This window comes from Coregonus clupeaformis, chromosome 12, assembly GCF_020615455.1.
Source record: "Coregonus clupeaformis isolate EN_2021a chromosome 12, ASM2061545v1, whole genome shotgun sequence".
Classification (NCBI taxonomy): Eukaryota; Metazoa; Chordata; class Actinopteri; order Salmoniformes; family Salmonidae; genus Coregonus; species Coregonus clupeaformis.
Genome location: NC_059203.1, coordinates 23,582,769 through 23,602,051, shown reverse-complemented (window position 1 = coordinate 23,602,051; position 19,283 = coordinate 23,582,769). Strand labels below are relative to the sequence as shown.

General features: G+C 44.1%; 1 protein-coding gene across 1 annotated transcript in view; it reads right to left on the bottom strand.

Moving 5' to 3' along the window:
• The window catches only part of LOC121578019 (histone deacetylase 7), a 92,258-nt gene that overhangs the window by 30,439 nt on the left and 42,536 nt on the right, over positions 1–19,283 (bottom strand). Inside the window, exons 4-7 of the mRNA XM_041892059.1 lie at positions 16,302–16,422; positions 14,512–14,618; positions 4,177–4,299; positions 3,558–3,658 (exon numbers count right to left, since the gene is read on the bottom strand). Of these exons, the coding sequence (XP_041747993.1) occupies positions 3,558–3,658; positions 4,177–4,299; positions 14,512–14,618; positions 16,302–16,422 (452 nt within the window). The remainder of the gene's footprint in view (positions 1–3,557; positions 3,659–4,176; positions 4,300–14,511; positions 14,619–16,301; positions 16,423–19,283) is intronic.

The following is a 19,283-nucleotide window of genomic DNA, read 5'->3' as shown; positions in this document are numbered from 1 at the left end:
TCCTCGGTTGCAACACTCACTACAGAGTTCCAAACTGCCTCTGGGAGTTACGTCAGCACAATAACTGTTCGTCGGGAGCTTCATGAAATGGGTTCCCACAAGCCTAAGATCACCATGCGCAATACCAAGCGTCGGCTGGAGTGGTGTAAAGCTCGCCACCATTGGACTCTGGAGCAGTGTAAACGTGTTCTCTGGAATGATGAATCACGCTTCACCATCTGGCAGTCCGATGGACAAATCTGGGTTTCGCGAATGCGTAGTGCATAGTGGTTATGAACGTAGTATGGTTCAGCTTATCAACCAGCTAATTAAATCAGTTGGTAGAGCATGGCGCTTGCAACGCCAGGGTTGTGGGTTCGTTTCCCACGGGGGGCCAGTATAAAAAATTTATACATTGTATGCACTCACTAACTGTAAGTCACTCTGGATAAGAGCATCTGCTAAATGACTAAAATGTAAAATGTAAATGTCAAGTTTGGTGGAGGAGGAGGAATAATGGTCTGGGGCTGTTTTTCATGATTCGGGCTAGGCCCCTTAGTTCCAGTGAAGGGAAATCTTAACGCTACAGCATACAATGTCATTCTAGACGATTCTGTGCTTCCAACTTTGTGGCAACAGTTTGGGGAAGGCCCTTTCCTGTTTCAGCATGACAATTCCCCCGTGCACAAAGCGAGGTCCATACAGAAATGTTTTTTTCGAGACCGGTGTGGAAGAACTTGACTGGTCTGCACAGAGCCCTGACCTCAACCCCATCGATCACCTTTGGGATGAATTGGAACGCCGACTGCGAGCCAGGCCTAATCGTCCAACATCAGTGCCTGACCTCACTAATGCTCGTGTCTGAATGGAAGCAAGTCCCCGCAGCAATGTTCCAACATCTAGTGAAAAGCCTTCCCAGAAGAGTGGAGGCTGTTATAGCAGCAAAGGGGGGGACCAACTCCATATTAATACCCATGATTTTGGAATGAGATGTTTGACGAGCAGGTGTCCACATACTTTTGGTCATGCAGTGTAAGTCCCAAATCTCCACACCCCCTCCCTTTCAGTATTTGAAATGGACAGTGTTCAAAGATATGACATACATTATCTGTAATAGTAAAGGAATACAATCCCATGGGGGGGAACATTTGTCTGCGTTTACATAGGCAGCCCAATCCTGATCTTTCAAAAGACCAATCATTGGTAAAAGTTCAAAATTGGGCTACCATTTTAAAGCTAATAAAGTTGTTTTAAACCAGAACACACACACACACTAAACCTCATGGGCATCCAAATCCAATTTTGACCCTAAACCTCATACTGCTCTTATATTAAGATTCTGAAACAACTGTGCTCTTGAAATCTAGTGCGTGTGCCATTGTGGTAGTGAATGGGACATTGTGTGACACTGTGTGTGGTAGGAAATGGCTCAATCAAGTATGGAAATGTTAATTATGTTGATGATGATGCTTCTTGGATAGAGCAGAACAGACACATACTATACTGCCTTCAGAAAGTATTCACACCCCTTCACTTTTTCCACATGTTGTTGTGTTACAGCCTGAATTTAAAATGGATTACATTTAGATTTTAAATAATCAGTCTGTTTAAGCTAGAGATATCTGTTTTTTTGCATGGGCAATCCACCGCATCAGCCGATGTTGGCCTTTCGCATCTGCGGTGAAAGGTGGCAGTTCTACAGCGGTGTTGTCAGACCAGAAAGTCGCATCCCGAATATTGGTCTTCTCACGAAAACGTCTGTATGACCCCTCTATGAAATGATGAGACTCCCTCGAACATATGATGGTGTTCTCCGCTTTGCTCTACGACCCCCACAAGCGTCACAGGACTCGTCTGAAGTCGGTACCGCCGATCTGCCAACTTCTGTCTGTAGCGTCCGCACAGCTTGGGCTACACACTAATATGACCCCTCTATGGAAAGGTGAGACGCTCACCTAGGACGCCCACAAGTCTCACAAGAGTCGTTTTAAGGTAGCCCAGTACCAGTTAAAAACATTTATGGAAGTAGTTTAGTGCCTAAAAAAGGGGTTAAATGTGTCCCCCCAAAAAATATAGGCCAGACAATTCAAATGCGTTTGTATGGGCTAATAGCATTAAGGCCAAATTCAATGTTTCCTAAAATTCTAAATCAACGTAAATGGTATGACCATCTTAAAACAATTCCATACCCCTCCCCCAGGCTTAAACTCTAGGGGGTTAATTTACACCCAGTCACTAGAAAGATAAAGGCGTCCTTCATTTTACAATACATTTCAGTCATTTAGCAGACGCTCTTATCCAGAGCGACTTTACAGTTAGTGAGTGCATACATTTTCATACTGGCCCCCCATGGGAAACGAACCCACAACCCTGGCGTTGCAAGCGCCATGCTCTACCAACTGAGCTACAGGGGACTAATCCAGTTGACGGAAAGGAAGTTACATGGCTGTAATTGGAGAAAGCTGAGGTTGGATCAACAACATTGTAGTTACTCCACTATACTAACCTAAATGACAGAGTGAAAAGAAGGAAGCTTGTACAGAACAAAAATATTCCAAAACATGCAATAAGGCACTAAAGTAATACTGCAAATTAACTTTTTGTCCTGAATACAAAGCATTATGTTTGGTGCAAATCCAACACAACACATCACTGAGTACCACTCTTCATATTTTCAAGCATGGTGGCTGCTGCATCATGTTATGGGTATGCTTGTAATCGTTCAGGACTGGGGAGTTTTTTAGGATAAAAAGAAAAGGAATAGAGCTAAGCACAAGCAAAGTCCTAGAGGGAAACCTAGTTCAGTCTGCTTTCCAACAGACACTGGGAGACAAATCCACCTTTCAGCAGGACAATAACCTAAAACGCAAGGCCAAATGTACACTGGAGTTTCTTACCAAGACGACATTGAATGTTCCTGAGTTGCCTAGTTACAGTTTTGACTTAAATCGGCTTTAAAATCTATGGCAAGACTTTAAAATGTCTGTCTAGCAATAATCAACAACCAACTTGACAGAGCTTGAATAATTTTTTTATGAATAATGGGCAAATGTTGTACAATCCAGGTTTGCAAATCTGAGAGACTAACCCAGAAAGAATTACAGCTGTAATTGCTGCCATAGGTGATTCTAACATGTATTGACTCAGGGGGTTGAATACTTATCTAATAAAAATATAGTAGTGTTTTATTTTCTATTAATAAATAAAAAATGTTAGAATGTTTCTTCCACTTTGACATGACAGAGTATTTTGTGTAGATCATTGACAAAAAATTACAATTAAATCCATTGTAATCCCACTTTGTAACACAACAAAATGTGGAAAAAGTCAAAAGTCAAACATATATTGTACACATCAACTAGGTCACTACATTAGTGTATAGTGTCTTATTAGTGTGAAATTATTCTTATAGTAAACAGTATTGTAATTACTCATTGTTGCAATGTACTTACATTTTACCTCGGAGAGAAGGGGGTGGGAGGAGAGAGGGGGTGGGAGGAGAGAAGGGGGTGGGAAAAGAGAAGGGGGTGGGAGGAGAGAGGGGGTGGGAGGAGAAAGGGGGATTGAGAGGGGCTCACCTCGTGGGTTAGTCCGATAGTAAGTGGGCTGTCCGAGAGAAGGCTGTCATTGGGCGAGCTGCACCCTGACACTGGAGTGCTACTGCTGCTGGGGGAGGAGTCTGGAGGACGGAAGGGAGGGACAGCCAATCAGGATAATACATGGAACTGTGTGTGTTAGTGGTAGTACACAAAGACTAATCCGCCCAGCACTAACACACCTGATTCAACTAACCACTTCAGTGTTTCCCCTATATGCATTTAGCTGCTAACTCGTGGCCACAATCATGGCCCGTTCCCCCCCTCCTCCTTCCCCCCAGCTAACTCTGCCACCGCTGCTTTAAAAAATCCTAAGGGGAACACTGCACTTAATCATCAAGACCCTGGTCATATTCAATTGGCACCAAAGGGAAGAAAAGACACTGAAACAGGGAGGGACTACCTGAACTTGGCCAATAAGAAACTCTTGTTACATTTTCCGCTGTGCTCACTAATGAATAGGACTCAGGTACATTAGTGCTAGGCTGGGGAAAAACGTCTCACAAACTGCGGCTCTACAGTACCAGGAAGGAGGAACACTAAGATAACATAACATGAGAGGCTTTTTTGATAGACAGTGGACACAACAAAGCAGGAGTACCTAGAGTATCCGGCATTCTGTGCTTGACGGTGGGCGGGGCGCTGGTCTTGCGTTGGAGAGGGTTCTGTCTGGGGTTGATTTGCTTCTTCAGTTTACTTCTCACCTTCAGGAGGGGCTCAGAGGCTGAACACATGCACGCACGCACACACAAACGCACACACATACATACCACACACACAAGCGAGCACGTACATACAGACACAACATACAAATGGATGTTAATAGTTTGGACAATCCAAGACATTTCTCTAACACATGCTTAGACAGTATACAACAAAAACAGTCAGTTGAAGGCATAAAAGCTGAGCACAATCAATATAGGCAAATCAAAATGGCTACAGATCCATAATGTGCTCTCATCATAAACTGATTCCTTTACAGTACATAACAAAACCCTATCAAAGCTCTTCAACAGCACGGCAGAACAAATAACAAAAGTTTCATGTTTACTTTGGCAACTAGCACAATAGGCTTAACTTAATGACCAATCAGCAAGCGGCTTGGCCCAGACAAAAGACGCAGATCACTGAGGGGTGTGTAGCCGCAAAATTGGCCAATGCTGCTAGGGTAACACAGGTAAATAATGGCATTGTAATAGAACTTCAGGTGACACAGTGTACAGTTAGTAGGAACCACTCCTTAGTACTGTAGTCCTTACGCATAGAGATGGAAAGAGGGCACGCCTACTATCTTTGCAACTGATCATGTCTAATCAAATCACATTTTATTATACTCACATGCATCATAAACAACAGGTGTAGACTAACAGTGAAATGCTTACTTATGGGCCCAGAGAGAGAGAAAATAGAGAAATAATAGAAAAGTAATAACACGTAATAATAAAAGTAATAATAAATACACAATGAGTAACAATAACTTGGCTTTTTACCACAGGAGCAGGAGGAGCAGAAGGAGCACTGCCAGAGCCCTGCAAAATGACCTCCAGCAGGCCACAAATGTGCATGTGTCTGCTCAAATGGTCAGAAACAGACTCCATGAGGGTGGTATGAGGGCCCGACATCCACAGGTGGGGGTTGTGCTTACAGCCCAACACCGTTCAGGACGTTTGGCATTTGCCAGAGAACACCAAGATTGGCAAATTCGCCACTGGCGCCCTGTGCTCTTCACAGATGAAAGCAGGTTTACACTGAGCACATGTGACAGACGTGACAGAGTCTGGAGACGCCGTGGAGAACGTTCTGCTGCCTGCAACATCCTCCAGCATGACCGGTTTGGTGGTGGGTCAGTCATGGTGTGGGGTGGCATTTCTTTGGGGGGCCGCACAGCCCTCCATGTGCTCGCCAGAGGTAGCCTGACTGCCATTAGGTACCGAGATGAGATCCTCAGACCCCCTTGTGAGACCATATGCTGGTGTGGTTGGCCCTGGGTTCCTCCTAATGCAAGACAATGCTAGACCTCATGTGGCTGGAGTGTGTCAGCAGTTCCTGCAAGAGGAAGGCATTGATGCTATGGACTGGCCCGCCCGTTCCCCAGACCTGAATCCAATTGAGCACATCTGGGACATCATGTCTCGCTCCATCCACCAACGCCACGTTGCACCACAGACTGTCCAGGAGTTGGCGGATGCTTTAGTCCAGGTCTGGGAGGAGATCCCTCAGGAGACCATCCGCCACCTCATCAGGAGCATGCCCAGGCGTTGTAGGGAGGTCATACAGGCACGTGGAGGCCACACACACTACCGAGCCTCATTTTGACTTGTTTTAAGGACATTACATCAAAGTTGGATCAGCCTGTAGTGTGGTTTTCCACTTTAATTTTGAGGGTGACTCCAAATCCAGACCTCCATGGGTTGATAAATTTGATTTCCATTGATAATTTTTGTGTGATTTTGTTGTCAGCACATTCAACTATGTAAAGAAAAAAGTATTTAATAAGATTATTTCATTCATTCAGATCTAGGATGTGTTGTTTAAGTGTTCCCTTAATTTTTTTGAGCAGTGTATTTTTTGGAGCATCTGATGACCTAACGTGTTGAGTGACAAACATTAATTTCTCCTGTCCCCTCCGCCACAAATGATGTCAAATCTTCCCACGTTTCTAGTTTGACCAGCTGTTTTCAGCAACTGATATTTTTGAATTTGGTTGTCATATTGGCAGGTTTGCTAGCAACAAACTATTTAGCTAGTTTCTAGCCTAGTATTTGATATACAATGCGATCTCCTCGTAATTAACAGTCAGTGTTGACGAGTGTCCTGGCGAGAAAGCAAACTTTTCTAGCTATGCCAAGCAAAATCGGGCATTATCAGCTCATTGATATGGATGAGACCGACAACCGAAAACGATGAGACAGCCTATAGGGAGGAGATCAGAGACCTGGCCATGTGGTGCCAGGATAACAACCTCTCCCTCAACGTGATCAAGACAAAGGAGATGATTGTGGACTACAGGAAAAAAAAGAGCACTGAGCACGCCCCCATTCTCATCGACGGGGCTGTAGTGGAACAGGTTGAGAGCTTCAAGATTCTTGGTGTCCACATCACCAACAAACTATCATGGTCCAAACACACCAAGACAGTCGTGAAGAGGGCACGACAAAGCCTATTCCCCCTCAGGAGACTGAAAATATTTGTGTTATGTGGACACCGAGGAAGCTCTCGACCTTCTCCACTACAGCTCCGTCGATGTGAATGGGGGCGTGGTCGGCACTCCGTTTCCTGTAGTCCACGATCAGCTCCTTTGTCTTGTTGACATTGAGGGAGAGGTTGTTGTCCTGGCACCACACTGCCAGGTCTATGACCTCCTCCCTATAGGCTGTCTCATCGTCGTCGGTGATCAGGCCTGCCACCATCGTGTCGTCAGTAAACTTAATGATGGTGCTGGAGTCGTGGGTAAACAGGGAGTACAGGAGGGAACTATGCACACACCCCTGAGGGGTCCCCATGTTGATGGTCAGCGTGGCGGAGGTGTTGTTGGCTACCCTCACCACCTGGGGGCGGCCCATCAGGAAGTCCAGGATCCAGTTTCAGAGGGAAGTGTTCAGTCTCAGGGTCCTTAGCTTAGTGATGAGTTTGGAGGGCAATATGGTGTTGAACGCTGCGCTGTAGCCAATGAACAGCATTCTCACGTATTTGTTCGAGGTGGGAGAGGGCAGTGTGGAGTGCAATAGAGATAGCGTCATCCGTGGATCTGTTGGGGCAGTATGCAAAAAGCATTTCATGGCTACAGGGCGATAGTCATTTAGACAGGTTACCTTGGCGTTCTTGGGCATAGAGACTATGGTGGTCTGCTTGAAACATGTAGTTATTACAGAATGGGTCAGGGACAGGTTGAAAATGTCATTGCATGCTCCGAGTACACGTCCTGGTAATCTGTCTGAATGTTAACCTGTTTAAAGGTCTTACTCATATCAGCTATATAGAGCATGATCACACAGTTGTCCAGAACAGCTGGTGCTCTCATGCATGGTTCAGTTTTGCTTGCCTCGAAGGGAGCGTAGAAGGCATTTAGCTCGTCTGGTAGGCTCGCGTCACTGGGAAGCTCGCGGCTGGGTTTCCCTTTGTAATCCCTGATAGTTTGCAAGCCCTGACACATCCGACGAGTGTCAGAGCCGGCGTAGTAGGATTTGATCTTAGTCCTGTATTGACACTTTGCTTGATTGTTTGCTCGTCGGAGTTTGTAGCGGGATTTCTTATAAGCGTCCGGATTAGTGTCCCACTCCTTGAAAGCGGGAGCTCTAGCCTTTAGCTCAGTGTCGGTTGGGATATGTACGTACGGTCACTGTGGGGACAGCATTGTCGATGCACTAATTAATGAAGCCGGTGACTGATGTGGTAAACTCCTCAATGCCATCAGATGAATCCTGGAGCATATTCCAGTCTGTGCTAGCGAAACAGTCCTGTCACTTAGCATCCGCTTCATCAGACCACTTCTGTATTGAGCGCGTCACTGGTAATTCCTGTTTGAGTTTTTGCTTGTAAGCAGGAATCATGAGAATAGAGTTATGGTCAGATTTGCCAAATGGAGGTCAAGGGAGAGCTTTGTACGCATTTCTGTGTGTGGAGTAAAGGTGACCTAGAGTTTTGTCTCTAATTTCCCAGGCACCGGAGCGCCAAGTCTAGGTCCAAGAGGCTTCTAAACAGCTTCTACCCCCAAGCCATAAAACTCCTGAACATCTAATCAAATAGCTACCCAGACTATCTGCATTGCATTACAACCTGTAATTTAAATGGATTTTTATTTGGATGTCATGTAATGGACATACACAAAATAAATGAAGTGAAATGGAAAAAATAACTTATTTCAAAAAATGCTAAAAAATAAATAACGGAAAGGTGGTGCATGCATATGTATTCACCCCCTTTGCTATGAAGCCCCTAAATAAGATATGGTGAAACCAATTACCTTCAGAAGTCACATAATTAGTTAAATAAAGTCCACCTGTGTGCAATCTAAGTGTCACATGATCTCAATATATATACACCTGTTCTGAAAGGCCCCAGAGTCTCCAACACCACTAAGCAAGGGGCACCACTAAGCAAGGGGCACCACCAAGCAAGCGGCACCATGAAGACCAAGGAGCTCTTCAAACAGGTCAGGGACAAAGTTGTGGAGAAGTACAGATCAGGGTTGGGTTATAAAAAAATATCAGAAACTTTGAACGTCCCACAGAGCACCATTTTAAATCCATTATTAAAACATAGAAAGAATATGGCACCACTACAAACCTGCCAAGAGAGGGCCGCCCACCAAAACTCAAGGACCAGGCAAGGAGGGCATTAATCAGAGAGGCAAAAAAGAGACCAAAGATAACCCTGAAGGAGCTGCAAAACGCCACAGCGGAGATTGGAGTATCTGTCCATAGGACCACTTTAAACCGTACACGCCACAGAGCTGGGCTTTATGGAAGAGTGGCCAGAAAAAAGCAATTACTTAAAGAAAAAAATAAGCAAACACGTTTGGTGTTTGCCAAAAGCCATGGGGGAGACCCCTCAAACATATGGAAGAAGGTACTCTGGTCAGATGAGACTCACAGGTCCTCAACTGGCAGCTTCATTAAATAGTACCCGCAAAACACCAGCCTCAACGTCAACAGTGAAGAGGCGACTCCGGGATGCTGACCTTGTAGGCAGATTTGCAAAGAAAGAACCATATCTCAGACTGCCCATCTTAATCTTTTCTTTTTATTGGCCAGTCTGAGATATGGCTTTTTCTTTGCAACTCTGCCTAGAAGGTCAGCATCCTCAACGTCAACCCTTCACTGTTGATGTTGAGACTGGTGTTTTGCGGGTACTATTTAATGAAGCTGCCAGTTGAGGACCTGTGAGGCGTCTGTTTCTCAAACTAGACACTCTAATGTATTTGTCCTCTTGCTCGGTTGTGCACCGGGGCCTCCCACTCCTCTTTCTATTCTGGTTAGAGCCAGTTTGCGCTGTTCTGTGCAGGGAGTAGTACACAGCGTTGTACGAGATCTTCAAATGTATTCTGCCTCCTAAGGTTGAAGAGGCACTGTTGCGCCATCTTCCGCACACTGTCTGTGTGGATGGACCATTTCAGATGGTCAGTGATGTGCACGCAGAGGAACCTGAAGCTTTTGACCCTCTCCACTGCGGCCTGGTCGATGTGGATGGGGGCATGCTCTCTCTGCTGTGACGTTGAGGTTATTTTCCTGGCACCAGTCCGCCAGGGCTCTCACCTCCTCCCTGTAGGCTGTCTTGTCGTTGTTGGTAATCAGACCTACCACTGTTGTGTCGTCTGCAAACTTGATGATTGAGCTGGAGACGTGCATGGCCATGCAGTCATGAGTGAACAGGGAGTACAGTAGGGGGCTGAGCACGCACCTTGTGGGGCCTCCGTGTTGAGGATCAGCGTAGTGGAGGTGTTGTTGCCTAGAGGTTGGTTCATCAGGAAGTCCAGGACCCAGTTGCACAGGGCGGGGTTCAGACCCAGGGCCCTGAGCTTAATGATGAGGGTACTATGGTGTTGAATGCTGAGCTGAAGTTGATTAACAGCATTCTTACATAGTTATTCCTCTTGTCCAGATGGGATAGGGCAGTGTACAGTGTGATGGCGATTGCATCATCCATGGATTTATTGGGGCGGTATGCAAATTGTAGTGGGTCTAGAGTGTCGAGTAAGGTGGAGGTGATATGATCCTTAACTAGCCTCTCAAAGCACTTCATGATGACAGAAGTGAGTGCTACGGGGCGATAGTCATTTAGTTCAGTTACCTTCGCTTTCCTGGGTACAGGAACAATGGTGGGCATCTTGAAGCAAGTGGGGACAACAGACTGGGATAGGGAGAGATTGAATATGTCCGTTAACACTACAGCCAGCTGGTCTGCACATCCTCTGAGGTCCCATATTGGGATGCCGTCTGGGCTGGCAGCCTTGCTAAGATTAACACCCTTAAATATCTTACTCACGTCGACCACGGAGAACGAGAGCTCACAGTCCTCGTGAGTGGCAGCGGCGGCACTGTTTCCTCGAAGCGGAAAATGACATACGCTCTATGTCCGTTTGTCTTTCATAAACCCAGTCAGTAAGACAGACATGCCTGACATTCTCAGAAAAGGTTTGTTTTACACATACTTTAGTTATGTGACAGCTTTTGGTCTTTCTTTCACACTCTCTTTCTCTTTTTGTCTAGTAATTCACTCTCTCGTTCTTTCTCTCTCTTGCCCTGTAGGCTTGGTGACTCCCCCCTCTCAACTCCGTCTCCGTCTCTGTCTCTCCCTCTCTCTACATCAGTGTTCAGTATATGTGTGTTAACATGTACAATGAGGGAAAAAAGTATTTGATCCCCTGCTGATTTTGTACGTTTGCCCACTGACAAAGAAATTATCTGTCTATAATTTCAATGGTAGGTTTATTTGAACAGTGAGAGACAGAATAACAACAACAAAATCCAGTAAAACGCATGTCAAAAATGTTATAAATTGATTTGCATTTTAATGAGGGAAATAAGTATTTGACCCCCTCTCAATCAGAAAGATTTCTGGCTCCCAGGTGTCTTTTATACAGGTAACGAGCTGAGATTAGGAGCACACTCTTAAAGGGAGTGCTCCTAATCTCAACATGTTACCTGTATAAAAGACACCTGTCCACAGAAGCAATCAATCAATCAGAATCCAAACTCTCCACCATGGCCAAGACCAAAGAGCTCTCCAAGGATGTCAGGGACAAGATTGTAGACCTACACAAGGCTGGAATGGGCTACAAGACCATCGCCAAGCAGCTTGGTGAGAAGGTGACAACAGTTGGTGCGATTATTCGCAAATGGAAGAATCACAAAATAACTGTCAATCTCCCTCGGCCTGGGGCTCCATGCAAGATCTCACCTCGTGGAGTTGCAATGATCATGAGAACGGTGAGGAATCAGCCCAGAACTACACGGGAGGATCTTGTCAATGATCTCAAGGCAGCTGGGACCATAGTCACCAAGAAAACAATTGGTAACACACTACGCCGTGAAGGACTGAAATCCTGCAGCACCCGCAAGGTCCCCCTGCTCAAGAAAGCACATATACAGTGGGGGAAAAAGTATTTAGTCAGCCACCAATTGTGCAGTTCTCCCACTTAAAAAGATGAGAGAGGCCTGTAATTTTCATCATAGGTACACGACAACTATGACAGACAAAATGAGAAAAAAAAATCCAGAAAATCACATTGTAGGATTTTTAATGAATTTATTTGCAAATTATGGTGGAAAATAAGTATTTGGTCAATAACAAAAGTTTCTCAATACTTTGTTATATACCCTTTGTTGGCAATGACACAGGTCAAATGTTTTCTGTAAGTCTTCACAAGGTGTTCACACACTGTTGCTGGTATTTTGGCCCATTCCTCCATGCAGATCTCCTCTAGAGCAGTGATGTTTTGGGGCTGTCGCTGGGCAACACAGACTTTCAACTTTCTATGGGGTTGAGATCTGGAGACTGGCTAGGCCACTCCAGGACCTTGAAATGCTTCTTACGAAGCCACTCCTTCGTTGCCCGGGCGGTGTGTTTGGGATCATTGTCATGCTGAAAGACCCAGCCACGTTTCATCTTCAATGCCCTTGCTGATGGAAGGAGGTTTTCACTCAAAATCTCACGATACATGGCCCCTTTCATTCTTTCCTTTACACGGATCAGTCGTCCTGGTCCCTTTGCATAAAAACAGCCCCAAAGCATGATGTTTCCACCCCCATGCTTCACAGTAGGTATGGTGTTCTTTGGATGCAACTCAGCATTCTTTGTCCTCCAAACAGAGTTTTTACCAAAAAGTTCTATTTTGGTTTCATCTGACCATATGACATTCTCCCAATCCTCTTCTGGATCATCCAAATGCACTCTAGCAAACTTCAGACGGGCCTGGACATGTACTGGCTTAAGCAGGGGGACACGTCTGGCACTGCAGGATTTGAGTCCCTGGCGGCGTAGTGTGTTACTGATGGTAGGCTTTGTTACTTTGGTCCCAGCTCTCTGCAGGTTATTCACTAGGTCCCCCCGTGTGGTTCTGGGATTTTTGCTCACCGTTCTTGTGATCATTTTGTCCCCACGGGGTGAGATCTTGCGTGGAGCCCCAGATCGAGGGAGATTATCAGTGGTCTTGTATGTCTTCCATTTCCTAATAATTGCTCCCACAGTTGATTTCTTCAAACCAAGCTGCTTACCTATTCCAGATTCAGTCTTCCCAGCCTGGTGCAGGTCTACAATTTTGTTTCTGGTGTCCTTTGACAGCTCTTTGGTCTTGGCCATAGTGGAGTTTGGAGTGTGACTGTTTGATGTTGTGGACAGGTGTCTTTTATACTGATAACAAGTTCAAACAGGTGCCATTAATACAGGTAACGAGTGGAGGACAGAGGAGCCTCTTAAAGAAGAAGTTACAGGTCTGTGAGAGCCAGAAATATTGCTTGTTTGTAGGTGACCAAATACTTATTTTCCACCATAATTTGCAAATAAATTCATTAAAAATCCTACAATGTGATTTTCTGGAAAAAAACATTCTCAATTTGTCTGTCATAGTTGACGTGTACCTATGATGAAAATGACAGGCCTCTCTCATCTTTTTAAGTGGGAGAACTTGCACAATTGGTGGCTGACTAAATACTTTTTTCCCCCACTGTACAGGCCCGTCTGAAGTTTGCCAATGAACATCTGAATGATTCAGAGGAGCTGGGTGAAAGTGTTGTGGTCAGATGAGACCAAAATCGAGCTCTTTGGCATCAACTCAACTCGCCGTGTTTGGAGGAGGAGGAATGCTGCCTATGACCCCAAGAACACCATCCCCACCGTCAAACATGGAGGTGGAAACATTATGCTTTGGGGGTGTTTTTCTGCTAAGGGGACAGGACAACTTCACCGCATCAAAGGGACGATGGAGGGGGCCATGTACCGTCAAATCTTGGGTGAGAACCTCCTTCCCTCAGCCAGGGCATTGAAAATAGGTCGTGGATGGGTATTCCAGCATGACAATGACCCAAAACACACGGCCAAGGCAACAAAGGAGTGGCTCAAGAAGAAGTACATTAAGGACCTGGAGTGGCCTAGCCAGTCTCCAGACCTTAATCCCATAGAAAATCTGTGGAGGGAGCTGAAGGTTCGAGTTGCCAAAAGTCAGGCTCGAAACCTTAATGACTTGGAGAAGATCTGCAAAGAGGAGTGGGACAAAATCCCTCCTGAGATGTGTGCAAACCTGGTGGTCAACTACAAGAAACGTCTGACCTCTGTGATTGCCAACAAGGGTTTTGCCACCAAGTACTAAGTCATGTTTTGCAGAGGGGTCAAATACTTATTTCCCTCATTAACATGCAAATCAATTTATAACATTTTTGACATGCGTTTTTCTGGATTTTTTTGTTGTTATTCTGTCTCTCACTGTTCAAATAAACCTACAATTAAAATTATAGACTGATCATGTCTTTGTCAGTGGGCAAACGTACAAAATCAGCATGGGATCAAATACTTTTTTCCCTCAGTGTATCTAAATACACAACTCACCCAACAGCTACACATGGGAATAATTTAATATGACTCTACTTTAAATTGAATCTGTATTGCCTTCTCAAACATGACCCACTCTGTGTTAAAGGCATGTATTACATTAATTTGCTCTGGAGATCAGGGCCCGTATTCATAAAGCTTCTCAGAGTAGGAGTGCTGATCTACTGTAGGATCAGGTCCCCCCTGTCCATGCAATCTTATTAATTATGTTCTAAAAGGTCAAACTGATCCTAGATTAGCACTGCTGTGCTCTGGTTTAGCGCATCATTCATGGCAGACCCAAACCATTGTCAGAAGTCGACTGCATATTGTTTACAATGTCACCTCATGACACCATAGTGAAAATGGGAAACAATCTTGTAGTAACTGTACAAACTACAAAATGTCTCACCTGTTCTTCTGAGGGGCGTGTCCTTGCGTTGGTCACATGGAGGATGATGGACAGCAGGGGTCACCATGTGAGGCTTTGTTGGCATGTCAGGATCTGGGGCCAGTTCCCTATGCAACCATGAGAGCCAGTTGAGAGTCATCCACCAAAATGTTAAATAACCATTGCTAAGTGTCTATTGTATTGTGTTCTATTGATTTTGTGTATGTACTGGTGGCCTCACAAAAATAATGTTGATGAAAAGGGACAGTAAAGAATCGTATTGTAAAATAATGCTTCACTCAGGCCAGTCAGTCAGCCTATAATCTATCACTTAATCTAATGAGACATTCAGGCCAGTCAGTCAGGCTGTAATATATCACCTGAGTTCATGTCTAAGTTTTATTCAGCACTGTCAACACTGTTTTTTATTCAACACTATTATAAAACATAAAACGCGCTTCTCTCTACTTCCACTCAAGATGCAGCGGCAATGAATGTGTAGCCAAGTGTATCGATAGCCCAGTGTTTTTATTATTATTAGCAGCTCGTTGTGAATATTTCACTTTCTCTGGTCAAAGGAACAGCATGAATTTGTGCCTGAGGCAGATGTGGTGCGACTCGAGTTAATGCCATCAGGTGGAAGACTGTGTCATGATTTGACCTCGTTTTTTCAGAGTTCCCAGTTGTCTTGAAGGCACCATAACAATCAGATGCAGGTACAGTACCATCAGTCCAGTAAAATAAAAAAGCAAATTGTTGGCAAATTATTTAAATTTATGCTCAGCTATGCCTCGCAAGTGCTACACCAACTGATCTATTTTGTTATCAAAGCTTGAGTTTTGAAATATAATATGTTCTGAGAAGAACAATATTGGCAGGCCAGGCGTATAGCCAATGTGCTGTGATAATGTATTAGGTCTACTGCACAAACCTCATTCCTACAGAACATTTTTTATGGGCCTCCTGAGTGGCGCAGTGGTCTAAGGCACTACATCGCAGTGCTAGAGGTGTCACTACAGATCCGGGTTCGATCCCGGGCTGTGTTGCAGCCGGCCGTGACTGGGAGACCCATGAGGCAGTGCACAATTGGCCCAGCGTCGTCCGGGTTAGGGGAGGGTTAGTCTGGCTGGGATGTCCTTGTCCCATCGCGCTCTAGCGGCCGGGCGCCTGCACTCTGACATTGGTCGCCAGCTGTACGGTGTTTCCTCTGACACATTGGAACGGCAGGCTTCTAGGTTAAGCGTGCACTGTGTCAAGAAGCAGTGCGACTTGGCGGGGTCGTGTTTCGGGGGACGCATGGCTCTCGACCTTCGCCTCTCCCTAGTCCGTACGGGAGTTGCAGCGATGGGACAAGACTTTAACTACCAATAGGATATCACGAAAAGGGGGTAAAATGTAACCAGTAAATAAAATAACCGTTTATTAGGTTAATGTTATATTTTTTAAGTCATGTTTTTTTTGGGTGGGGGTCGGCTTGCTTTTTGACTGCGAAAGTGATCTTGACTCAGAAAAGGTTGGTGACCACTGACCTAATCTAATGAGTCACTCAGGCCTATCTAAGTTGTCTTAGAGGTAAATCTTTCTTACTTTCATTCCTTATGAGGATAATTTGTGGGACAGGATTGGATAGGTGAGAAGAACAAGATGGTAGTTCCACCATAGCCATGGGAGTCTAATAACAGCGTATTTTCATGAGTGGACACACACAGTTCTCTCTCTCACAGTCACACATTTTTTAAACGTTGAATGCAACAAGGAAACAACGTTTCTGTAGAAACTTTAATCATAGTCTCTACTGGGTCGACTCTCACCTGTAACCCCTGGGCGTGTTTCTGGTGGGGTTGGAGACGGTCCTCTCCAGGGCGGCCTGCTCCTTCCTCTTCAGGATTTGGCTTCTGAGTTTCTGTTTCACCAGGAGACTGGCCACAGCACCTGTCCATCAACAGAGTCACCCAATCAGAGGCAATAATAATAATAATAATAATATGCCATTTAGCAGACGCTTTTATCCAAAGCGACTTACAGTCATGCGTGCATACATTTTTTTTTTTTGTGTGTATGGGTGGTCCCGGGGATCGAACCCACTACCTTGGCGTTACAAGCGCCGTGCTCTACCAGCTGAGCTACAGAGGACCACAGGCAAGAATGAACCGAAGCTGAAGTGCAGAATTCTAAGCTGACTAAACTTATTTTCCGTTTTTGTTTTGTTCCGTTTCACTGTTCCGACCTGCAAAATTACATTCTGAACCGGTTCGAACAAAAAAAAAAGTACCGGTGTATATCGTTCCTTTATGAACCCCTGAAATCCCCCTAAAAATATTCCATTAGCTCGACATTAAATTACTTCACCAATCAGTGCGGATAGAGCAGCTAGCTATGGAGCACATATGTATGCACAATGGACAGACAAGTGTAGGGCACAAGATGCAACTGACATTTTGCAGGTGGGGAGAGAGCGTGAGAGAGGGTGGAGGAAGAGGCTTGGCTTGAAGCACTGGGAATCTTGTTATGACATGCATTATCTGAATTAGGCCCACAGAATTATACCTACAGAGGAGCGGCTTCTATGGAGGAACTTTGAATGTCTTTGAACTTCTGAGAGTTGGCTTAAAGTTGGACTAGAGCTAGCTAGCTAGCTAGCTAGCTAACAAGCTTGTGTGTGCAGAGGGGCACCAGTATTAAAAACACTTCTTAACTTTTTGTAGTTAATAAATCCAATGTCAGAAAGTATTCATACCCTTTGACTTATTTAACATTTTGTTATGTAACAGGCTAAATGTAAAAAAATACATACTGTATCTTACCCATCTACATAAAATATCCCATAATGACAAAGTGAAAACACGTTTGTAGAAATGTTTGCAAATTTATTGAAAATGAAATATAAAAATATCTTATTTACATAAGTATTCACACCCCTGAGTCAATACTTTGTAGAAGCACCTTTGGTGGCGATTACAGCTTTGAGTCGTCTTGGGTACAGTGAGGGAAAAAAGTATTTGACCCCCTGCTGATTTTGTACGTTTGCCAACTGAGTTTAAAAAAAAAAGTCAAGGGGTCTGAATACTTATATAGACAGCTGTGTGCCTTTCCAAATCATGTCCAATCAATTGAATTTACCACAGGTGGACTCCAATCAAATTGTAGAAACATCTCAAGGATGATCAATGAAAACAGGATGCACCTGAGCTCAATTTCGAGTCTTATAGCAAAGGGTCTGAATACTTATGTAAATAAGGTATTTCTGTATTTATTATACATTTGTAAACATTTCTAAAAACCTGTTTTCGCTTTGTCATTATGGGGTATTGATGAGGAACATTTTTAATTTAATCAATTTTAGAATAAGGCTGTAACGTAACAACATTTGGTTAAAGTGAAGGGGTCAGAATAATTTCCAAATGCACTGTATGCCTCATCACAATTATATCTTGAAGATCTACAGACAGTTCCTTGGACTTCATGGTATAGTTTCTGCTCTGACATGCACTGTCAACTGTGGGACCTTATATAGACAGGTGTGTTTCTTTCTAAATCATGTCCAAACAATTGAATTGGCCACAGGTGGACTCCAATCAAGTTGTAGTGACATCTCAAGGATGATCAAAAGAAATTGGATGCACCTGAGCTCAATTCGGAGTGTCATAGCAAAGGGGTGTGAATACTTATGTAAATGAGATATTTCTGTATTTCATTTTCAATAAATTTGCAAGAATTTCTAAAAACACGTTTTCACTTCGTCATTATGGGTTATTGTGTGTAGATGGGTGAAAAATCGATTGAATTTATTTTAAATTCAGGCTGTAACACAACAAAATGTGGAATAAGTCAAGGGGTATGAATAATTTCTGAAGGACCTGTATAGTATACTTTACTAGCATTGAAAAGTGAATCCATTCTTCTCTAATAAAAAATCTCTCCATCATTTCTGAATCACAGTTGTAACGTCAGTAGGCTACAGTAGACTACGCTTCAGATGGGGAGGGGCAGGTTGCCTACACACTCACACACACTGGCAAAGACTTCCACCTGGCCGGCAGACACTGGAATACGTTTCTGTGTGACATAGTGAGGACTTTGCATAGGCGCTTTGTTGCGTTTTTTGTGGGACTGAAAACATTTCCTGGAACGTAAAATAACATTATTAACGGTTCCCATGCTTTTAAAAATAATGTTTCTGTTCCACAACTATATAGATCACTTTCGTTTCCTGGTTCGGATTCTGTTCCAGGAAAATGTTTGTTATTTTCCGGTTTTCGGTTCTGTTCCCTGAACTGGTTCCAACCCCTGAACTTGATGTGTTAGTGTCAGTGGCGGGATACGGACAACAATTAAAATATACATATTTTATCTGTACTGTATAATAACTGACAAGCAGTTTCATCATGTGTTAAAATCAATAATCTACCTATATTCCTGCTTATTAAAACTGAGTATTCAATGCACCTACCGAAAATGTCAACATTAGCAGAAGAGGAAAGATGCTATGCATTTCCCTTGTAATTTATTACTAGTCAGACCGTCTGACTGCTATGACTTGCGAAATGCAAGTTATTGAAGGATAAGCCATTAAAGGAGCTAAATGTTGAATTTTTGCATTGTAATTTCAGAAAATGTCAATACAAAATCACATTCTGATAATGCAGCCTTTCTATTAGACAACAAAAGACGGTTGGTTTTCTGTTGTCAAATAGGAAAGCTGCAACCTCCCATCAGCGTCGTTCAGAGGCCTGTCATCTCCTCACGAGCAGAATCAACAATGGCAGACTTTGGCAGTAAAAAGAGGGGGCGGC